The sequence below is a fragment of the Phallusia mammillata genome, chromosome 3 (genome assembly GCF_965637545.1).
Source record: "Phallusia mammillata chromosome 3, kaPhaMamm4.hap1.1, whole genome shotgun sequence".
In the NCBI taxonomy this organism is placed as follows: Eukaryota; Metazoa; Chordata; class Ascidiacea; order Phlebobranchia; family Ascidiidae; genus Phallusia; species Phallusia mammillata.
Window position 1 is genome coordinate 1,308,219 of NC_137254.1, and position 23,976 is coordinate 1,332,194.

General features: G+C 37.4%; 2 protein-coding genes, 2 long non-coding RNA genes and 1 pseudogene across 5 annotated transcripts in view; 4 read left to right on the plus strand and 1 right to left on the minus strand.

Moving 5' to 3' along the window:
• The window catches only part of LOC145220280 (uncharacterized), a 100,348-nt gene extending 80,416 nt beyond the window's left edge, over nt 1-19,932 (minus strand). Inside the window, exons 1-6 of one of the 2 annotated variants that reach the window (XR_013858068.1) lie at nt 19,863-19,932; nt 19,170-19,227; nt 17,969-18,087; nt 17,709-17,780; nt 17,504-17,561; nt 16,884-17,013 (exon numbers count right to left, since the gene is read on the minus strand). This is a non-coding gene — a long non-coding RNA (uncharacterized LOC145220280). Of the gene's footprint in view, nt 1-16,883; nt 17,014-17,503; nt 17,562-17,708; nt 18,088-19,169; nt 19,228-19,862 lie in introns of both variants that reach the window. The other variant, XR_013858067.1, reaches the window with a different exon arrangement.
• LOC145218132 (uncharacterized) lies at nt 8,084-15,925 on the plus strand. The gene is made up of 4 exons (XM_080085531.1): nt 8,084-8,239; nt 8,375-8,809; nt 8,886-9,063; nt 14,447-15,925. Exons 1-4 carry the CDS (start codon nt 8,146-8,148, stop codon nt 15,765-15,767), a joined length of 2,028 nt encoding a protein of 675 aa, XP_079941657.1. The 5' UTR covers nt 8,084-8,145; the 3' UTR covers nt 15,768-15,925.
• LOC145220281 (uncharacterized) lies at nt 9,075-9,667 on the plus strand. Its single transcript, XR_013858069.1, has 2 exons — nt 9,075-9,140; nt 9,567-9,667. It is a non-coding gene; the product is annotated as an uncharacterized LOC145220281 (long non-coding RNA).
• On the plus strand, nt 11,780-14,448 carry LOC145220275 (uncharacterized). The gene is made up of 2 exons (XM_080087533.1): nt 11,780-12,164; nt 12,591-14,448. The coding sequence occupies exon 2, from the start codon at nt 13,368-13,370 to the stop codon at nt 14,439-14,441; it is 1,074 nt and encodes a 357-aa protein (XP_079943659.1). The 5' UTR covers nt 11,780-12,164; nt 12,591-13,367; the 3' UTR covers nt 14,442-14,448.
• A 281-nt stretch (nt 19,933-20,213) lies between the features above and the next one.
• On the plus strand, nt 20,214-22,256 carry LOC145218133 (uncharacterized; annotated as a pseudogene).
• Nucleotides 22,257-23,976: the final 1,720 nt, after the last annotated feature.

Here is a 23,976-nt window from a genome sequence, read left to right on the forward strand (position 1 = left end):
ATTTTAGACAAGTTCAGATAATTACATGTGTTTAGATTGAACTTAATAAAATGTTCAGTTTTAGGGATACACACCACTCAAGCTAAGTTTAATATATTCAACCATTCACTACTATCTGTATAAACCCATAATTCCACAATGTCATTCGTTTTCCTTAAACATTTTCTTCCCTTTCTTAAATTCTTCTATAAATCAAATCTTGTGTGCAAAGCAGATTTCTCTCAGTTCCAGTAAAATAAGCATTGTTCACACAAAAATGTGAGTTATTAAGTTGGAATGAAAAATAATCATTTTATCACATTTTCTAAAACATAAAAATGTTAAAGTCTAACCTAAATGTGAAGTTATAGCTCAATTAAATTTACTTTCAAAAACAGGCTTGCTATAACCAAAATAAGATATGATATTAATGCTCAAAGTTTGTGTCATAGCAAATTCAGCTTTAAAACCTCCAAATATCATAAAAGCTGAGAAATTCGTTTATACCGGACATGCTAAATTTTACTTAAATTACTGTTTTTCTTTTTGAATTTCGCGCTGTCGACATTACAAGCACGAACAAACATGCAAGCGGTCAAACTGCTTGGCAAGTTCATTACAAAGACCTCTGCATGAAAGCTGTCAATCAAATAAGAGGGCGGGCCATCAGACACATGTACCGACTGAACGGTGGAGGTTGGTGGTTCAAATCCAACGCACCATGTCCCATTAGAGCAGTGGTTCTCAAACTTTTTCAGTATTTTTTCAAAACAGCCCCGTTCGGAGGGCTTGCGGTCCTTTAGCTTGAATATGTATTTTAGAAAACCAAAAAAAATCATTACGATTGTGCACAAACAATTACATTTTTGTTAGTTGTCATGTAATAAGGGCTAATGTTTGGCAATAGAGACAGTCGACTCTTAATTTTAATTTGATTCAAACTTGTTCAGTGGCACAAATTGACGCCAAATAAAATTATAGAATCACTTCAACCTTTACACGGTCTCCCAAAATTGCCTCACGGACCCATAACCGACCGCGGACCCCAGTTTGAGAACCGCTGCATAAGAGTCTGATGGGGTTTATTAATATAAAGTTCAAAATTGAAATGGGCAATTACGAATGGCAAACAAATGGAGCCCATCTATACGTGACTAAATGCCCGTTTACACTACGCTTAGCGCCGCCTAACCTAACCTTACCTTGCAACTCCTTCCGTTAACACTGCTATTTTCGGTGCGTACCTAAGTTTACCAAATAATATACACAAAGTCTTTTTTAGCTCACAACAACTGTCAATGACCATAAATCACCACATTAAATTGATTGTTACCTATTTTAGATCGAAAAAGCTTTGTATGAATCTAAATTAGCCTACATCATATTTTGTTAGAAAACATGATTTTGCATTTTGGTAATCATACAGGATTGTTTGGGATGTTGTTGTATAGATTGGTGGCATGTTTATCTCATTTTCATGTTTCTGTAACATGTACTCCACTGTGCTACGGTAAAAGTACATTTTAAATGCAATTAATTGCAATATTTAAATACAACAAAACACAACATCCAATTATAACCATGTAATAAACACTTAAACTGAAGGCAAATAGCGTGCCATCATTTATTTTCGGCAAATGAACCAACTTTTTCAAATCACATACCCGCACATAGCGATAACACAAACCGTTTGCGCAGGTTCAAGCAGCTTGATACGCAGAAAAACGCTCGGCAGGCGATCGCTCGCTCATTTCTACGAGACTTGAGTCCCGAAATCAGTCAAGCGCGAAACCAGACAGAAAAAATAAAACAAACAAACTTACGTAGGTTTGAGCGCGCACGCTACGCACAGTGTAAACGGGCCTTAATGCTTATTCAGACTATACACCAACAAGCCATATTTCCACGACAAGTTTACAACCGAATGCACGTAATGTTACCAGCGCTTAGATAAAATGAGTTCGTTTAATCCGACTCGGGGAATATTTTAGCGCAATTATGTTGCTACGATTTATTTCACCGTGCAAAATAAACTCAACTCAACTATAAAAGCTAATTTGCGCTATGATTGACAGCACAAAGTGGTTGAAAAACGTTTATTATGCATTAGTCGTGAACTAAGACGACCAGCGGGGGTCAGTAGAGACACTGCAATACGATGTTGGTTTTTCCTGTACCGCCTGAGGGATTTGAAAACGTTAGGTTGACGAATAATCGTAAGTATACTGATAAAATGACACCACTCAGCTGGAATAACATTGTATAATATCCCAAACACAACTAAACTTGTACCTGTTAAATGTACTCATGAAATTATAACTCGAAGCTACAAACTACGCATGGTATTTGATGTTTATGGTTGCCAACTTAAAAATAAGCCTCCATACCCTTGTAATTCACCCAGCGAGTTCCAAGTCCTGCAATGCTGTCAACTTGCTTTTCATGCTCAAGTTGGAATGAAACAGACTTGATTCGGGCTTGACTTCAAACTCGGCCAACTTTGTTTCGTAATTTCACCATAAATCTAATTCTGGGCCCTTTTTCGTTTTCTTCTTCTGAGTAATCCGCTCTTCTTGGGGCAATTCATCACTAATGCGGTTAAACCATTGGGATTTTAACTGTTTTGATGATATTTTCACTGATTGATTATCATAACTTAAAATACAGTGCATTTAACGTGACTACTGTCTAAAAGAGACAAGATTGGTAAATTATGATGTCTTGATAAATTAATTTGGTCGGTGGTGAAACTGATTTCATTTAAAAAGGATTGGGCCGAAACCGAAACATCCCCAAAACGGCTTTTTCGACCGGAAATTTCACAGCTTGCGTACATTACTAATTTACAATGCAGTATTAACTCAGTGGACTGCGCGAAAAACCAAACACGCCTTGATAAAATCATCACAATTTTGCGGGCGCGCCGAGTGGGCGATTTGTTACATACCACAGCTCGACCAATCAGATCGCAACGTTCGATCACATGACATTATTTGACAAACGAACAGTGTATGACTGAATATGAAATGTGAGGTTTCAATAAATGTTCAGCTTGCAATGTTTTTGTGGCCTGAGTACCATAGATGCCTTTGAGCGCCGTATTTCATAGGGTGGCAGTTTTGTCTTGCTTGCATCTAATGCAGTGGTTCTTAACCGGTGGGAAATTTCCCACTAGTAGGAAATTCAGTGCAAGTCAGGGCTCACCAAACTCCGGCCTACAAACCAGATCAGGCCTTGAGTTCACCGTTTAAAGTTAAATTACTAAAAAGTATTCCCGCAACAACAATTAATATTAATTTCACCCAGTTTCGCAATTCGCATAAAATCTGAAGGCCGTTTGTTACACCACAGACAAGATTAACAATATCAATGTCTTTGTCATTGTGTGCAAATAAATGCCTTTCTTATGTTAATTGTGATGCAATAAACCAGTACTGCAAGCAGAGAAGACTCATCGATATTCCACACAATTTTACTCTCTCATGAAAGTACTTTTTAAATCTATTAAGATTGCAGTAAGCCTTTAAGCTCTTGCAGGTCCCGACAAAAGCGCGTCACAAACTATTTTAATCGAAGAATACATTGTCTTGATAATGAAGGGCACAAAACATCAATATAAAAATAACAAAGAGGGGGAAATTCGAACTTGTTGATTGACTTTAGTGGGAAATTTCACCAAAAAGGTTAAGAACCACTGATCTAAAGTGTTATTAGAGTTGTTTTGCAAGCGCAGGAAATAACCCGTCATTCAGCTCATATGGGAAGCCTTGTCACGCATGATGGAATATTATAAGCTTTTCGGCGTATGACGTACCGGTTTAGCATTCGTGCTTGTTGTGTAAACTTTAATACCAGCGGAAGATTGCCTTGCGCTCATGACAAATTGTATTTTCCAACGTTGGTTCTTGGTGTAAATTTGCCTGCGGAAGGATAATGCTAAATAAAGGCTAATGCTCTCATAATAAAATACCATATTGCTTGTTGTGTATTAACTGATGCTTACCTAACCACGAAGTTCTTATACCTACGGAAGGGAACGTAATAAAATTTGAAACCTTTCAACGGGTTAAAGCTTTTAAACTGGACAAGGTGGAAATCCGAAGTAAAATAAAAGTGTTACTAACTTTCTCGCTGGGCCGGAGCGTCTTGTTGCGAAAAAACAATCCCATGACTGTCGTCAAATCAGCGTCATGGTGGTTTAATAAGTTGTAACCAATTCACAAACCGTGTCACGTGACACAGCTCGACCAATCAGGCTGCTATGTTTGATCACATGACTTGATTAACACGCTCGCTTTATCCCGTTGCTAATTTATAAAATATATGCGTTAAAATTCCGCTTGCTGTGTATTTTCCAACGCTTGCGGATGGACAGTTGTTCGCATGCCAGCGGGAGAACGATGGGCGGACGAAATCATTGTACTCATAACAAACCTGCCAGCGAACTGCTCGGTTCAATACAGGGTTAAGAATTATTACGACCGTTTCTTTGTTCAAAACCTTAATGTGTTGACGCCTTTCAACTGAGGCAAAGTGAAAACCTGAAACCATAAGCTTTCTTTAGGATTTCTTTTAGTTATGTTAAGTGTTCTGCATTTTGTTTTGGGTATTTATTAATTTCTGATCGCATCATATATTTTATATTATTGTGCCACGTACGAAGCACTGTTACATAGCGCAACTACGCAAACGCTCTTCATGCCGCATCAGGTGAATGTTGTTTACCACAGCTCGACCAATCAGGTTTCTATGTTTGATCACGTCTTTGTAAACACATTTGCTGTATTTGGTGGTTGAGAATTGTAAAAAATAGGTCCGTTAAAATTCCTGTTTTTAATGATTTTACAGCAGTTATTTTCAGGATAAACCAACATACCACAGCTCGACCAATCAGATCGCCACTTTTGATCACGTGATGTGATTTGATAAATGCGCCATGTTGAAGGACGAACCTTGTGTTCTTACAAAATTAACCAGAGAGTGGTATGCTGTATATTTTCTATGCTTACATAAGACCGGTGTTCTAATGTCTGGCCATTTTGTAGTCATCGTCAAAAAATTAAACGGCGGGTTGCTTTGGCATTTTTCAAAACCTATTTGAAAACGGCGCCCACGCATGCTTTTTGTTTGTCAAAGCGAGTCATAGCGCTTGTTACATGCACGACTTTGCACAGATAAGCGAGTTTCCCAACGAGCTTCGTCCAGTCAACCAAATAGCTTTCTACACAGAGTTGTAAGTCGGGCCGGTTTCGGGCTGAGGTTTCATCAAACAACTGGCTTGATTCGGGCCTGACTTTACACTCTGTGTCAGTATTTTTTTGAATAAAATTTAACTAGATAAGTAGCCAGTTGGCCTGATGTCAAATAGCTTAAAAACACCATGTTCAAGGCCGTTTGTATATTATTGGCAATTGTGATTGTTGTGTTTTCTTTCCTGAGGCTTTAACGTATAGTTCAGTCAATCATAGCGCTTGCTGCATGCACGATTTTGTGAGCTTAAAACGGGTTTATAAACGAGCTTCGTGCAGTCAACCGTGGAGTTTGTTACATGTACGATTTTGTACGCTTAAAGTGAGTCTATAAACGAGCCTTTTATATACCCGAAACCTGCAATAAAACGCATTTGATTTTATTCAAACCGTTAATTTACAATATATATAAAGGGCCATAAAGAGCCATTTAGTTGTTTTGCAATTATTTGATACAGATAGCCAGATAATCAGTATAACGCAAATTGGCGTTCGTCATTCGATTTCAGAATACAAGCTGGATGATACCGGTGTGTAAGATCGGAAGATAGAAGGCAGTGCTACGTCTAACCTGTCGTTTCCGTTTTAGTGCCTATAAATATTCTGCGAAATTGGCTTTCCTTACAGTAACGCGGTTTATGCAGATTGAAAGTGGGTTCAGAGTTTAATCAATCAATTGACACGTAACAGTACAAAGTACTACATGCACTGGTTTGCGCTGCGTGGACTGGAACACACTTTGCAAAGATGTTTGATTGTGGACGAGTTTATTTAAGAAGTCTAACTTCTGTTGTAATAATTTTGGTGCGAGATTGTGTGAGCTTTAACTTGCAATAATCGAGTTTCCAAGATACAGTGATGATTTGAGGTGAGGGTAGTTTTGAGATTAGTAATTTGTTTGCAAGGAGTTGGTCTGAATGGTGGAGAATTTGGGTGACATGGGACAGTCCAAGACACGGGTTCTTTAATTTTAGGGGAGGGGGGTCCCTTAGTTGGGCGCAGCACAATCTGGCTGCAAAGTTTTTACTTGCAAACAATTGTAAATGAATGCATTTGAATGCTGTCGACGCTAATTTCTAACTTATTATTTGGAAACTAAACTAAAGCAAACGCATCATTACTCTGAAATGGGTGACCAGTTGTATTATCGTCGGCTGTGATCGCAATTTTGCATTGGAGACTGCCATGACTTTCAGTACATCAACCATTTCTGGGTGACATATTCGAGAATACTGGCAACATGGCTCTGTGCGCACGCAACCTTCTATTTCGCAACTTATCAGTGTTAAAGTGGCTTTTTCCAGCGCTTGGCAGAAGCTTAAAGCGGACCTATGATGTATGTTGTCTGATAAAACAAGACAAAGACTTGATTAAAAAAACTTTCTTCTCATTGATTTTATCAGCGCTAATATTAATTTAGGGGGGCATGAGATTAATTAAATAGTGTCAAGTGGGAGGCACGGCCGTAAACACTTAAGAATCCCTGGTCTAAGAGGAGGTGCACTATTGTTTTGTTTTTTAATTTGCAAATTAACATCGGTTGTTTCTACGCGGCCTATTTCTAAACCAAAATAGATCTAAAAGCTATGTGAATTGTTCAATACGTGATTTACTGTCCTACATTGTTGAAAAAAGGGTCTTATTTCACTTTGAACGAACAAAGGCCTTTTCGAACTAAAGTCAGTGAGCGTGGTTGGTGTACATTAGGGCAGTGGTCGGCAACGACGAGTTCGTTACCGGGCCGTACAATTTTTTAGGTTAAATGCTTCAAAACATTTTGCCCAAGTATCCCGGGGATTATATAGCAATTTAGGCGTTTTCATTGTTAAATATTTGTAGTTTTTTGAAGCCCGGTCCGCGATAAAATTTCAGTTTCAAAAATGGTCCGCAGTAGAAAAAAGGTTGCCGACCCCTGCATAAGGGTTACCATACGTGCGTTAATTCCGCTGGGTTTAAAAAATAATCTTTGGCGACACTAAAGTTCTGTTACAATGCATTATATAGGTGGTTGTTACACGTTACCAACCCCAAAAGTGATATTTTCATAAAATATCATTACTATCACAGAGATAAAACGCGCAGGTTTTATTTCTAAACAAGTTACAATACAAAGCATCGCAAATACGAAGGGGGGTTGATTTTTGTGGTTATATTCCAATGCAGTTTGCAGGTTGTAATGGATTTGTTGTATGTTATCTATTAATCAGAACGCATTCTTGCTCAGTAGAATTTTTTTATTTAATTCTTTTTGTAGTCGCATTGAGAAGGTTTTGCTGATAATTTTGTAATCTGCGTTAGAAATGTAAATTGGATGCCAATTGTTTAATACAACCTTGTCCTGTTTTGGGGTATTAGCTTGATTTGCGCGTTTTATGGGTAAGGGGAGTTCTTTTGTTAAATAAATATTGTATACAAGTTCTATAAAATTTTCCTGAGGAAATTACCAAAAATAATTCTTAAATTCTACGGGAAAGTCCGTTATCGCCCGGGAAACAGTATTCATTAGGTTTTAGATATTTCCATTTCTTTTTGCGTAAAAGGTGTGACTATTAATCAGGTTGTCCGGGTTTGATTCAATTTTATCATCCATTTTGAGAGATCAAATGCTGGTGGTTTCCTGTTTAATTTGTTCTGTGCTAAAACAAGGATTGATCTGATTTTTCGTTAGCAAAAATCTTTGATTCGGATTCTGATTTTAACTCCATTAGAGTTTGTTCGTTAACTTGAAATAAAAATGAACCACCCAAGCCTTCCCCTCAAACATTAAAGCGCAAAAAATAACTGGGTGTATTTTTTTATTTTTCCTGGGAGTTGCAAATTAATTCACTTACCTTGGTAGACAAGAATCAAACAAGAGTTTTTGTACAGGAAAAAACTAAACCCTTATATTAATAGTTGCTACATAGAAATCATAAACATGCTGTGGTTATTACTTCTATTGTATTTCGTCGGATGCGCGGAAGGTGAATGTCGGGGTGAGGATTTCAGTCTCGCTCCTCGACCTTATACAAGTAAGCGTACCTCGATCAAAATCAATCCAAAAGTTAACAGCACATGTTTTATAGCAAATTAAACTGATGTGTTTCTTTCCAACTTGTGCATCATTTTATTTTTCTGTAAAAATTATTTTTACAATTTTTTTACAGAACCTGAAAATCTCTCGGTGTGCGAGGAACCGTACCGCGGTCCCAACTGCACCTGCCCTTCTTCAATGTTCGAATGTGCTTGTCACAAGTTTGGTCGGTGTGGGGACAAACCAGGATGTATTGAGATGTCGAAGGTAAATGAAGGGTGGAACAACTGTGGGGATTGGAGCGACGAGTTTGGTGACGTTTGTCCTAAAGGCAGGTTTCAGTGTGACTGCTTCAATACAACTTGTAAAGGTCGTGTTGGGTGTGTGTGGGAGTGGTACCGATGTAATGGAAGGATAGATTGTTTAGATGGCAGTGATGAAGTTAATTGCACTTGTCCAGCTCATAAGTTTGAATGCCCTTGTTACAAAACAAATAACTGCACAAATGGATTTGGTTGCATCAACAAATACAGGCGATGTGATGGAGATAATGACTGTGGAGATTGGAGTGATGAAGTTAATTGCACTTGTCCAGCTCATAAGTTTGAATGTGATTGTTACAAAACAAAGAACTGCACAAATAGATATGGTTGCATCGACAAACTCTGGCAATGTGATGGAAATAATAACTGTGGAGATTGGAGTGATGAAGTTAATTGCACTTGTCCAGCTCATAGAGAGTTTGAATGTCCTTGTTACAAAACAAAGAATTGCACAACTGGATCTGGTTGCATTAGCAAAGACTGGCAATGTGATGGACGTGTAGGCACGCCTGCCTCAATGGCGGCCTGTGAAGGACCGCTACGGTGTGAACTATGATGTTCATTGCAAATTGTTTGGTGAGTCTGATCCTTTCATCTCAATAACAGCTGACTGATTAACAGCCACACATATGTCTCTTCTTTCTTTGTATTCTTGAATAACATTAAAGGCGAACGTCCAAATCAGCTACACTTCCACATGGGATAAAAATAGAAGCCAAAAATAGAAGCTTTCCCGGTGGAAATAGAAGCCACCAATAGCCTCAAATAGAACGACGAATAGAAGGCCGAAAATAGCCGCTTTCCCGGTGGAAATAGCAGGAACAAATAGAATCCACTAATAGAAGGGCGAAAACATCAAAGTCTACGCTTATATAACAATGTGAAACCTTGGCCGGTGTACGAATTCTTTTTCTCATATTACCTATATTATTTATTTTAAGGTAGCCATGTAATTTATAGTGCCATAGCGCCTTTTGGTGAACACCATATGCTTATCCACAGGGTGGAAACGACGCGTTCTAATACGAATCACAACTGCGGAAACATTGCAAATACCGACGGAAATATGTGTCATAAGGGAATAAACACTATGTTTACTGTTAGATCTTTCTGGAACCCGAAAAATGGCTGAAAATAACTTATGACTACCATAGAAACGGAAATATAAACATTAGTCTATGCAGAAATGAGGGTAAACATTTCCATTTCGTGGTGTGAAACGTTATTGCGAAATAACATGCAATCGTTTTCATAAACATTGCACAATAGTGTTGTAACCGCTACAAAAGCTCCCCCCCAAAAAGGATGCACAATGTGTTTGAATGAAAAACACATTTTATCAATATTAATGGTCGTTAGCGACACGCGACAAGCGAAATTGGTCAATAGATGGCGGTGGGCGCTGTCACGTGGGGATTTATACGTTGGGAAAATATGCACAATTAAAGACGGAAAATGAACATAATAATTATATATCTTGTCAATAAGGGTTTGACTCTTCGGCTCTTAGAATAAATATCGTAAGGAAAACAATAAACGTCGTAAAGACAAGGTCAGACGGAGGAAAATATTGTCTGTACGTATAAACTGGCGAAACACAAGTTAATGACATTTAATCGGATATATATTGACTCTTCCCTAAAATTTTGGAAGCTAATCTTAACAGAACGATGTATGAAGTTAAGTGAAAGAGCATATGTGAACAAGTTTGCTGTAGGCGTTAAACTATTTACGAGTGAAGGGCTGGCTAAAATGTTCACGCCGTGTGAAAAGCTCAATTTGCTGATTGTTGGCGAAGTGCTTCCTGTTGATCTTGTTGTTGTTTGACGTCTGAATTCATCTGTTTCTGTGCCGTCACGTGTGTGATGACGTGCCCGGTAAACAGGTGCTTAATAGCACTGCAAAACTGGTCATGGATATGACGATTGCAAATAATTTAGTTGGTGCCAATTGTTGCACTTTGGTACCCACTTGAAAGGAAGTGTCGTTCGTTATGTTTTAGTAGGTTGAAAACATTTTTGATACCAGGGACCTCGTTTATGCATCCCTTTCGATTAAGAATTTTTTTAATGTGGGAAAACTTTCGACTGGACATCAAGCTTGACTGGTTAACTTGCCAGTAGCCTGGCCAGGGCTACGTTTGGTCAACAAAACCGCAACCTTTATGTCCAAGATCACCAACGCATATAGTTAGATTGATTTCTGATCAGGCATTCGCTGGGGAATATGTCGCCGATGCGCAAATGGTAGATCTTTGTTTTCTGTTGTAGTTGTATTGCTTAAAACGATAAGTCGACTTGGAATCGCTTTACGTCGAGTCATGAGTTTCAGACTCAAAGATATCTTTTGTAGACTTGTGAATAGTTGGAGCTCGTAGCTCATAATTTTGTAGACTTGTAAATAGTTGGAGCATGTTGCTCCAAATGTCTTTTTGTAGACTTGTAAGTAGTTGGAGCCTGTTGCTCGAAATGTCTTTTTGTAGACTTGAAAATAGTTGGAGCTTGTTGCTCGAAATGTCTTTTGTAGACTTGAAAATAGTTGGAGCTTGTTGCTCGAAATATCTTTTTGTAGACTTGAAAATAGTTGGAGCTTGTTGCTCGAAATATCTTTTTGCAGACTTGAAAATAGTTGGAGCTTGTTGCTCAAAATATCTTTTTGTAGACTTGTGAACAGATGGAGCTCGATGCTCAAAGTGGTATGCACCATGCAGACAAATATGGCGTAGAACGACGTCGTGTTTCGGTTAGGATGCTTGTTTTCTTGGGTTTGGGCAATTGTCTTCAGCGTAACTGAGCTTACTTGTTTTTGACAAGTTGGTTGTTTACATGTGAAATTTGTGTGTGGAAAATGTGTGATCTTATTAAACAGCTCAAGCCAGGGAGTCAATATATATCATGCAGCGTTAGTAGCAAAACAAGAACGTTTCCGGCTTGACAAAGGCCGTTGACATGAAACGTGAAACATAAATTGACGGTGATACACACCGAAGCACACGTGACACTAGCAAAAATATATATCAATTTTTACTGATAAGTTATATACACGCACGCAGCTTAACATGCAACATACATCGATGAATAAACATAACCAATTTATCTTGAAAAGTGTTACTAAGCGAATAAAATATATATTTTACAACACAGAAAATTGTCAAGTGCAGATTTCACACGAACTTACTTAACAGAGGAAAAGATGTCAGTCGGGGCGACCGCGTGAATGTCATTTTCGTGATCTTGGTAGTCGAGTTGTTCCTCCTCTTTTGTTTCTGATTCCATTGGGATGTCAGTGGCGTTGCACATAACTAAAATGTTTGGTTGTGCTCGAAAAGTCTCTGGCAAGTTCGGTCGAGCGTCAGGGCAATCTGTGAGTAACCCTTGTCCAAATGACGACTTGTTCGAACCGTTCGGGGCATCACTTTGAACGTGCTGTCCGAACCTTGCTCGTAAAGTACCAATTTGAAGTGACATCTGCCTGCGCTGGAAGTGAGTTCGGAAGATCTGTAGCAACTCGTGGGCACCACTTTGTAGGTGCTGCTGCCTAGATGGCGGCCTGTGAAGGACCGCTACGGTGTGAACTATGATGTTCATTGCAAATTGTTTGGTGAGTCTGATCTTTGCATCTCAATAACAGCTGACTGATTAACAGCCACACATATGTCTCTTCTTTCTTTGTATTCTTGAATAACATTAAAGGCGAACGTCCAAATCAGCTACACTTCCACATGGGATAAAAATAGAAGCCAAAAATAGAAGCTTTCCCGGTGGAAATAGAAGCCACCAATAGCCTCAAATAGAACGACGAATAGAAGGCCGAAAATAGCCGCTTTCCCGGTGGAAATAGCAGGAACAAATAGAATCCACTAATAGAAGGGCGAAAACATCAAAGTCTACGCTTATATAACAATGTGAAACCTTGGCCGGTGTACGAATTCTTTTTCTCATATTACCTATATTATTTATTTTAAGGTAGCCATGTAATTTATAGTGCCATAGCGCCTTTTGGTGAACACCATATGCTTATTCACAGGGTGGAAACGACGCGTTCTAATACGAATCACAACTGCGGAAACATTGCAAATACCGACGGAAATATGTGTCATAAGGGAATAAACACTATGTTTACTGTTAGATCTTTCTGGAACCCGAAAAATGGCTGAAAATAACTTATGACTACCATAGAAACGGAAATATAAACATTAGTCTATGCAGAAATGAGGGTAAACATTTCCATTTCGTGGTGTGAAACGTTATTGCGAAATAACATGCAATCGTTTTCATAAACATTGCACAATAGTGTTGTAACCGCTACAGACGTAATGACTGTGGAGATTGGAGTGATGAAGTTAATTGCACTTGTCCAGCTCATAGAGAGTTTGAATGTGATTGTTACAAAACAAACAACTGCACAACGTACAATGGTTGCATCTACAAAGACCAGCAATGTAATGGATATAATAGCTGTGGAGATTGGAGTGATGAAGTTAATTGCACTTGTCCAGCTAACAAGTTTCAATGTGCATGTGTTGGCACGAAACAATGCGATATCAGTATAGGTGGAAGTTGTATTGACCGATTATTATTATGTGATGGAAATCGTGACTGTTTTGATGGTAGTGATGAGACACATTACACATGTAACTGCTCTGGAGTTTATGCCAGATGTCCGTGTGATCCTGGTAACAAACATTGCCCATCTAATGGCAGATGCATACCTTTTGACTGGATTGGTGATGGATTTAAGGATTGCTATGATGGAAGTGACGAACTTTGTTCAGTTTCCAACTTTACATGTCAATCTTGCACAATGTTTGCCACAACTTGTAAAAGTGAACAACTTGCCAGGTATCTTGTACATTCCACAGTTCCAGCAGAGTGCAACACAGTAATCCAACCATCGTGTGCTGATGACATCAACAGTTGTGAAAGTAAGAATGTGATTTGTGTTTCTTCAAACTGTAACAAAATAGAAACATATTGTCAGAATTATGTCATCTGCAAAAACCAAAAAATCATAGCTGGAAGTGATTTTTGTGACTCAGTTAGTACTTGTAATGACAATAGTAATGAAATAAAATCTGGTTTTGGGTTTAAATGCTCTGGATCATCGAGACAAGGTGTTTGTGTTTTGCCACAAACCAATGTTTACGATTCAGTGGCTCAGTGTTCTGATAAATCTGATCTTTGTTTTGCAAACGGACAGTTCAAATGTTTTCAGTGCTTGGATAAAAAGTTGGTCATTTCACCCAAGCAGGTTTGTGACGGTGTAGTGGATTGCTTTGATATGTCAGATGAGTGTTTGTGCTTGAATCAAAGTTTGTGTAATGATATAAGGGGTACTTGTCCTTCAAATCAGATGCATTGCCAAAATAAATCTGTTTGTTCAGTTCAAAGTGGAAAGTTGTGCAACTCAAGCGTGCAATGCGTTGATCAAATAAACACAAAATACTGTTTGTCTGCAAATAATTTGGAACAAATTCAGTGTTTACCAGAAAACTATAAAGGCCTTGGACTTGACGAAATATTTAAGTGTGCGAGAACTGACAACAAACTGTTGAGAGGAAGGTTTCAGTATAGGCTGGGTAGGGGAATTGAAGCCAGAGTTTTATTGGACTCAATACGTGATGGAAAAGTTCGGGATGACCTGTCCTTATATGGTGAAGTGAATTGTCCAAATATGTTTTATTGTTTCTCAAAAGAAAAGATCAACATAGAAAACACTCAGGTGTGTGACGGAAATGTCGATTGTGATGACGGCTCAGATGAATTTCCTGAACTTTGTAACAAAACCCGTTTTTATTGCAAAACCAAAAATAGGGTTTCTGTTGACAGAAAAACTGTTTGTGACGGAATTATTGATTGCGACAATGAATCTGATTAAACCATTTGCCGCTGTGAAAAAATCAGATTTTATTGCAAAAACAAACAACCTTTGTCGGTTGAATGGAAACTGGTGCAAAATGGAATTCGCGATTGTTCGGACGGAAGCGATGAATGTGTAAACTTAGCTGGGGACGCCTTAGCAGATGTCAACGAAATGATTGCCAATCCAATATACCGAGCAATTTTCTGGATAACAGCTATGTTAGCTTTGGGAGGAAATTTGTTTGTATTCATTACAACTGCTCACAGCTTATGGAATGTAGACAGAAACAAAAATGTTTTTATTATTACTAGTGCTTTCATTCTAAACCTCTGTTTCTCAGATTTTCTCATGGGAATTTATCTGCTTGTAGTTATAGTACATGGAGCTCAATTTTCTGGCACATACTGTTTATTTGATAAGGAGTGGAGGTCAAGTAGTTTGTGTTCAGGACTTGGAGCACTTGCAATTATTTCTTCAGAGGCATCAGCGATTACAATGACAGCCATGACAACCTTTCGTCTAACATCAGCTTTTAAACCATTTACAATTCGAAGTGTAGGTGTTTTTAGAATTTTACTTGCTGAATTGTTTTGCTGGATTTTGGCTGTTGTTTTGGCAACTATTCCATTACTAAAAGTCACTTCGGAATATTATACAACTGATGTTTGGTTTCCAAACAACATTTTTGGAAATGATTTTGTTTCCAGGGAAAACATGTCACTTCTTGCACAAAGAATTACTGGTGTAGAACCAGAAAGTTGGAACGATGTAAAAAAAACTATCAAGGAAACATTTCCTCGCAACCCAATCAAAGGAGAGTTTGGATATTATGGAGAAACAAGTGTCTGTATGCCACGTTTGTTTGCCACAACCAGTGAATTTGCTTGGGAATATTCAACTTTCCTCATCACAATCAACTTCCTAATGTTCATCTATATGGTTATTGCATATGTTCTCATCTACAAGCAAAGCAACCGCATGAAAAGGTCTCGAAGCAATGATGTCAGCTCCAAGATGCAAAAGAGAATCTCAAGGTTGATTTTGACCGACTTCTGTTGCTGGATTCCAATTTGTGTCATGGGATATTTGAGTATTGGAGGAATCAAGATGCCACCAGATGCTTATGTGTTGAGTGCTTGTCTGTTGCTGCCAATCAACAGCGCTCTTAATCCCTTGCTTTACTCTAAAGCAATAGAAGATCAACTTGTCAGGGCAAAGAAATGGCTGATGGAGAAATTGTCCATTCTACGGGCATCTACAAATCGCTTATCTGATTTAGCTGTGAGATACAATGCTGGTTCAGATGAAGAAGGCGACAGAGTGATTGAGATCAGAGAATGAAACAACCATAAACTTAAAAATAGTAAATATCCCACAAATATTTGTTGCAGTTTTCGCATTGTTAAATCTTGTTATACTCGATCTGGTTTTCGTCATGTACAAAAGGTTATGTAAATATGTCAATTTATTATGTGAAAATTTGACTTATAATGTCTGAGTATTTTTGTTTGCGTTATTATTTGAGATAAGTCAGGAAAGTTACAATCATAGTATAAAAGCATTTCAGGGGTTAAGTATGATTTTTAAATCTATCTAGAAAGTTTGTTACATTTAAAACAGCATAGAAACTAATTTTGCCTTTTGTCACATAAACATAGGAAAAAGTTTTACAACAATACGCACATAAATATCCAGGTTTAGTAACAGTTGAAAGTCTATAAAATCGTCATGATCCAATGGGACACAAGCATCAGTGAAGCATAGCAAGCAAAGCTGCATAATAGCACTTAAACAATCACCGGATTGAAATCAGCTGCGCAACTTTTGGGTTTAATTGTGATCAACTATAGAAAATCAAGGCTGTTACATTGATCACTAAGAAGATGCCTGGAATTTGAACCTCTAACCTCACTATGAATAGGGATAGCAATAAACCAGGGGTGTGTAACTGCTTATCGCAATGGGCCACAATTTACATGCATAATGATGCTGAGGGCCAATTTGATACAATTTGATAAAATTCATTTATTGTAGTGGTTTCAAACCTGCAGTTTGCCCCTCTCAAGGGTCCCTGGTTTGTTTTCAAGGGTCCACGAGGGCAAAATTTTAAACCAGAGAACTTTGCCTAAATTTTACCTTGTAATGCAATGTCAAAAATGCTAAACAACAAATTCCTATGATTTAACAGTGAAAAGTATAAAACAATGGACTACTTGACGCAATCAGCGTGGGCTACACAAATAGCTCTCGCGGACCGTATGTTGCACGACCCTGCACTAAACTAACCAAAATTACAGAAAAACATCTATTGCAAAATACTAAGTTGTAAACCCTCTTGGTTTACAGTGCTTGTGTAAAAGAAATATAGGGTAAAAGCTCCTGTTGTAATGCTTTAGTTTCTTTAGTGTTGGAAAATAGCATTCATAAACACACAAATGGTTTCAATTTTAAATGCACCTGTGTTTAATTCAGACAATGCGCTGTAGATATTTCCACTAATGAGATCTTTATATTTGTTGTAATAAAATTTTCCGGTCTTGTTTGTTGTTATGTTGTAAAAATATTCCGTTTGTTCAAATGCTGATTTCTACAAACAAGAAAATTCATTTTATTAGATTACTGTGAAACAAGCAGAAAGAAAAATACATATTTTCATAAAAAAGCTGCTAGTCCTAAACATTATTTAACAAAACAGCTTTTTGAATTGATGTAATAAGTTCAATTAAAGATTAGTTGAATTGCTTCACTACAAAAGTCAAAACTTGTTTCTAAGAAATCCAATCCATTAAACAATATGGGACTAAATGCAATTATGTATTTTGTTTTACTACACAACAAAACAAGTGGTAACAAAACAGCTCTAAGGCTTCCTGCTTGATGACTGACTGGTTATAACGTCATTCTGTTTTGTTGCATAGCGCATACAGATGCATAAACAGGGTTAGTACTATTTGTACGTTCCAGTTATTTGTAGTGAAAACATGAGAAAGTGAATTTGCCAATGACCAGAATTTTCTCCCCAACAAAAGAGCAGTAGATTAAAGACAGCAGCCAATGTTTGTATATTTTAAACTCACCTGATTGTTGTGATGTTGTGCTGAACATTTTGAAGTAGAGTGACAGTCAGTCTTCTACCTGTGTACATTTCACAGCTAACTGGTCATTTAATGTATGCATTAAAACATTTTATTGTGTGGGGCTAACAGGGTAACCCCTGGGGTCTAGAGGGTAAACTAAACCAATAACATAACACCGATGAAATAAAGTATATAATAAACATACCTTGTGAGAAAATCATCTACTAGTGAAAGTTTTCATCCAAATCCATCAACATTTTATAGAAAATCGAACAAGCTGCAGGAAATACAAATGAATTAAAGAAATGTTAGACCAGTTTAGTAAATTACACAAAAGTTTAGATAGAAAATAATACAATGTTCAATTTTAGGGATACACACCACTCAAATTAAGCTAAGTTTAATAACCATTTTCAACCATATAAGTTCCACCAATTAAATTCACTACCATTGACACAAACCCACAATTCCGCAATGTTATTCGTTGTCCTGATGAGTTAATTGTTTTCGGCTTTGGATAGCTTGTGTGGAGAAACACTTTATTATTTTCGTCACATTCATAATCCTTCCATTTATCTAATCTTCTGTGCAAAGCAGATTTTCTTCAGTTTCACTAAAATAATCATTGTTCACACAAAAATTGTCAGTTATTAAGTGGACATTAAAACGATTATTTTACTACTTTTACTTCTAGGTTTTGTTACAATTAACAAATCAAATACCATTTTGCTTGAGGCTGACAAAAAATACTTGGTACTTGTTTGCTTAGCAAAGTTTGCTGCAGTATTAATGAACAACCTTATATAAGCAAGGACAACAATGGTTTTAACCACATAATATCTAGCCTGTATTTTCTAAAAACTTGAGATATTGCTTCAAACCAATGAAACTTAGACACAGACTAAACAAGTGGTTACAAAACAGCACTGAGGATTGATGACTGACTTGTTATGCACAACACATCCAGGTTTCTACTGAGAATTAAACAGATACATACTGTTCATTGCAAATGTAGGTGTAGTTCTGTGCTTCACAATTGATAGTAAAACTTGGCAAAGTGTAGTTGCTAATAACTAGAGATGTACCGAATATTCGGTTTGCCGAATTTATTCGGCCGAATCGATCATTTTTGCAAAGATTCGGTTTCGGCCGAATAATTTGTTGCGATTCGGCCGAAACCGAATCTTTACGAACACAAATTTAAAGCGTTAAACGTGTCTTTTCTGCTTATTAAGGTCCACGCAATCTTTCAAAAGCCCAAACATAACGAAAATTGCGTCAATGTTTATCTTATTCAACACATTATCGTTTTTCCCACGGTAGTCAAAAAAATTAGTAATTCATTGGCAGGTTGCCAATCATGCTTAAGGCAATGTTAAACCCCACAGAAGTGAAATAAGGACGAAACACAACTATTTTGCACTGGCTGCCTGGTAGATAAACATTTTTTTCACGTCAAACGCGTAACGTACGACTTTGCGTGACGTCATAAATGATTCGGTTGATTCGGCCGAATTTATTCGGCAAAACCGCCGAATATTCGGTTTCGGCCGAATCGAAATTTAGCCGATTCGGTACATCACTACTAATAACCAATCTTTTTTTGCACAACATAAAAACAGTAGACTTTTCCACAACTGCTGCTATTTGTAGATTTTAAACTCACCTGATTGTGGTGATGTTGTGCTGAACATTTTGATGTAGAGTGACAGTCAGTCTTCTACCTGTGCACATTTCACAGCTAACTGGTCATTCAATATATGTATTGAAACATTTTGTTGTGCGGGACTAACAGGGTAACTCCAGGGGCCTAGAGGTATAGTTGTAGAGATTAACATTTGTAAATTTCACTGGGCAGCGGTGAATTTTAGGGCCAGCGCACAGCGAATACTTTTTGGGTTGATGTCGAATATTATTTATGAATTATTAAATGCGAGTTTGGTAAAGCCAACTGGTTGCTAGAAGCTCGAGTGATGGCTCATTTTAAAGATATGAATGTAGGGAATAACATTTATAAATTTCAAAGTGCTGCGCTAAGTTTTGAGGCCAGCGCACATCGCATATGATTTGGGTGAATATGGCATATTGTTATTAATATTTTGACACGACTCCTATTTGCTAGGACATTATGTTAGTGCTTATTTTAAAGCTTGTGTTGCGGAGAAAACTCTGCAAGAGATTTTTATAGAGCAGCGTTATGACATTCATATCGATGAATATTAATTTCAAAATACGCGTATTAATAACTGCAAAATATATTTTTTCAAAAGTTTGTGCGCTGAAAAGCTTTGAAAGCGTAGAATATTGTGTCAAAAACACATAATAAATATGGATGAAATAAGGTATATAATAAACATACCTTGTGTGAAAATCATCTACTGATTATGAAAGTTTTTATCTAAATCCATCAACATTTTATGGAAAATCAAACAAGCTGCAGGAAGAAAACAAAATAAATTGTAATATTTTAGACCAGTTTAGATAATTACAAGAGTTTAGATAGAACTTAATAAAATGTTCAGTTTTAAGTTAAGCTAAGTTTAATAACCACGGCATTTTTGCTCATAAAGTTTTATGTTAAAATATGATTTTGTCCACATGAATATATTTAGCCAGTAAGGATTTGTAAAAATGTGATATATATATTGTGTTAAATACACAAGGTAAAGATTGGATTCAACCCACTGACAAAATATTTTTTTAGTTAGCCATGATGTAAAAAACCTTATCATAGTTTTCTTAAATATATATACCTATTTCTCTATAAACTGAATGCTCACATAAGACAGAAGAAAATCGTCAAACTTTAAACACATTTTGCTAGAAAACAGTTATAAAAATTAAAAAATAAATAAATTAGGCAATTTGAGCTATTGCTTGACTGCTTCAAACTAAACCAGAAATGTTGAATTTAAAATCATGTTTTTCTTGTTGCCCTGTAAAAAGTTCGCTTTATTTATTCGATTTTCGGAATGTCTCAGTTCGCTTACGTACATCGGGGAGCGGGAATTGATGACATGCTCAACTTTGAAACTTTCGGGAATTCGTTCCTTTGTCTCTTTATGATCACAACATCGGCAGGTATGACCATATTTGGTATCTTGACCTAAAATAGCAAAACAAAAGGCTACGTCACACCATCCACGGCACCAAAAACTTACAGTCGCCAAAACGCTTACCAACAGAGCCACCACTCATATCAGGAATACGGTTGTTCACAAACACGAATGCAAGAACATTGCACGCGTATTAAGGAATAACGGTTTCCCACGTAACTTGCACCGCATGACACGTAACACAACCACCTCACAGAACAGACAGTTTAAATCATTCACTTGCTTACCTTATGTCCGGCGTGTATCAGAGCGCCTCAAACGAATCTTGAACGACGCTGGAGTAAAAGTGGAAATGAAAGCTCTTAAAGCAGTGGTTCTTAACCTTCTTATAACGGCCGAACCCCTACGATATTCTTCAGCCTTTGGTCGAACCCCAAAGTTACATCCTAGGTTTTTGCCCCATTTTGTTTGGTAGGTCATAATTAGTTTTTGTTCAAACGTAGTGGTAACAGTTACTGTTTGTCATTTTGTTAAATTCTGACACAATAGTACAAGCAACTTGTTTCAGGATTGCTTTAATTCCGGCAATTTTTAGTTTTTACCAAAATGAAGCATTGTATTTTTAGCATCTGTACACAAATATGAAAAAGATAAAGAAATAAGTTTTTGCTGCCAACAAAATTTCGTTGTGTTTGTGCTTAGGAACAACGCGAACAATGCTCTTTGTTACGTCAAAAAAGAAATTAAAACCTTAGTGCAGTGGTGCACAACCATTTTGCTAGGACGGCCGCATCGCAGATTCTTATTTCACCAACGGCCGCCATTTACCTGCTTATTTTTGTTTTAAAATACTTGGTTGATATTATGTATTCACCATCTAATAGCGCCCAAAAAGCCCAGATTAATTTCTAGCTCGGTACACAGATTGAGCTGCACAGCGAGGAGATCAGTCTTAAGTGTTTATGATGTCATAATCTATATGATGATGCTTGTGGTACCTGTTTTGTTCGCATTGTTGGCACACAATAGGCGCACAAAAAGTCTGATACATATGGGTAATACTCTTTTTAGTACCACAAAAACTGTTTCGAGATGTTTAAAACAACCCTGCATAAGTTTAACCTTCCAGTGTTTTGATATCTGGCAAATACAAATTGCCATTTTTAGCGACTATAGACCCTAAAGTCAAAAACGAGTATTTGTACTGCACTTCAAAAAGACCTTCGACGAACCCCTGATTCGGCGTTGCCGAACCCCTGGGGTTCGATCGAACCCCGGTAAAGAACCACTGTCTTAAAACAATTGGACAGTTGCTACCGAAACCTAAAGATGCCACTATACCACAACATCGTACAGGAGTTGTTTACCAGGTTCCTTGTCGTGATTGTGATATGGTATACATTGGTCATACTAAGCGAAATCGAAATTCACGCCTCAAGGAACACAAAGTGGCAGTCAAAAACATGGACGTCAACAAGTCCGCCTTATGCGAACATGTTTTGGAATTTGATCACCGCATTAATTGGAATGACGCCCAAATTTTGAAACAAGAACCGAATTGGTCGAAAAGATTGGTCTTCGAAAGTTGCCTCATAAATTCTAATTCAAATGTTTTAAATCGCAACGATGGCAAAAGCCTGAGCCCAGTTTTCCGCGACATTTTGCGTCCGGCTTCCCCATCAAATATCGGGTATTAGTTACACCCTGTCAGTTTGTAGCACACGCAACTCTTCACGGAAAGCCTTTGTCCTAATGTAATTATTGTGCATCGTATCTCGCTGTTTCCATACATTTTCGTCTCTGTACCCACTGTATTATTCGTTCATTGCTCTGAAGAAGCCCTACCATTCTGGTGGACGAAACGTCAGCAAATACAAGTTCTTGAAACAACAACTAGTATTTTGTTTAGCATAACACCAGTTGAACGACAAATGTGTTAAACTGTTAACCTTGTTGGTTTCAGAAATATGCTTTAGATAGTCCAGGAAAACAGGTTTATTTCTTAGTCCACCTATGTAAACAGGGTTTAGGTGACACGCAGCGATAGAAAAAATCGTTAGGTGGTACGCGATCAATAAAAGGTTGAGAACCACCGTAGAGCTACTAACACAATAACTCATTGCACAGGCCTGCTAATTTCCGGTAGGTGGCGCAACGGAACATAGGCGTTTGCAATAGCAATAATTGCTGACTCAGCAAATTAACGACTTAGCAATTATTGCCATTGCAAAGGCCTATGCTCCGTTGCGCCACCTACCAATAATTAGCAGGCTTGTGCCGTGAGTTATTGTGTTAGTCGTTCTACCGAGAACCACTGCTTTAGACTATTGCTTTGTTGTTAATTTAGACTTTATTTAAAATCGAGTTATTTACTTTAAATGCCGATAATGTATTGGGGTTAATAGACGAATACTTGACTAACAATAAATGCCACATTGGAAATAAAGCCGTTTTTATTTGTGTATGAAGTTGATTTCGCTGTGAAACAAAAGCTAAAACAAAGCTTGTTCGGCTATGTGTCAAAATCCTTGTTTAAACCGATTTACGCGATTTTTGAAGTCAAACGCTCTTTGAAGTGGAAGGTAATTGATACGTCACTCTAAAACTATCGTCACAATGGAGTCCGCTTTGTTAAATTGTCTCTCAATTGTTTTATTATTCTTTTGATTGTAGGAACAGGTGCGCTTCTATTTTAGATTCGCTACAGATGTTTTTTTGCAGACAGGCGTTTGACATTTGATTTAAACTGCTTTGGTACAGCACCACATTTTGCTACAGATTTATGGTTAAATATTTCAGCAGTAAAAATACGGAACAACCGTTTCGCCCACCAGGTTGCATATATAACAAATTTGTCATTTAACTTGTGTGGTGCTAAACAAAATACCTCTTGATTTTCAAGAACGCTTGTGTTCGCAATTCCGTTCTGGTGGGCGAAACATCAGCACAAATACAAGTTTTTGAAAAAACAACCCAAAGTGTTTTTGTTTAGCATCACACTAGTTGAACGACAAAATTGATAAATTTCAGCAGTAATTAGATTTTCCAGTGTAGAAATTGTTGCTACGTAGGCTTAACAATGTTAAAATAAACTAAAAATTAAACTTTCAGTAAAGTGCCGTTCATTTTACTTAAAAACTTGCATGGACACTATGTGTTCCTTAATGATTATTATTAATTGCTCACGCACTCTTTGTCGCTATTACATGTTTATTATTTATTCCTAAACTTGTTACTGGCAATTAAGCGTTTAGTGGGTTTGTAGTATAAGTACCAACTCGTTTGAGAAAGCAAATCTTTAAAGAAGTTGTGAGTTTAAATAGTGTATAAAGACGGCCAGATGAAAAAAATAGCTAACAAGCAAAGACAGACACCATGTTTTACAAGTAGTACGCACAGTTTAGAAGATATTGCATT

Bases quoted from the DNA above. Each gene is read 5' to 3' on its own strand.
- LOC145218132 (XM_080085531.1), top strand. From the start codon at position 8,146: ATGCTGTGGTTATTACTTCTATTGTATTTCGTCGGATGCGCGGAAGGT. The intron at 8,240-8,374 runs GTAAGCGTACCT...ATTTTTTTACAG, and splicing joins CGCTCCTCGACCTTATACAA to AACCTGAAAATCTCTCGGTG. The intron at 9,064-14,446 runs GTAGGCACGCCT...TGATTAAACCAT, and splicing joins ACTGGCAATGTGATGGACGT to TTGCCGCTGTGAAAAAATCA.
- LOC145220275 (XM_080087533.1), top strand. From the start codon at position 13,368: ATGTTTGCCACAACTTGTAAAAGTGAACAACTTGCCAGGTATCTTGTA.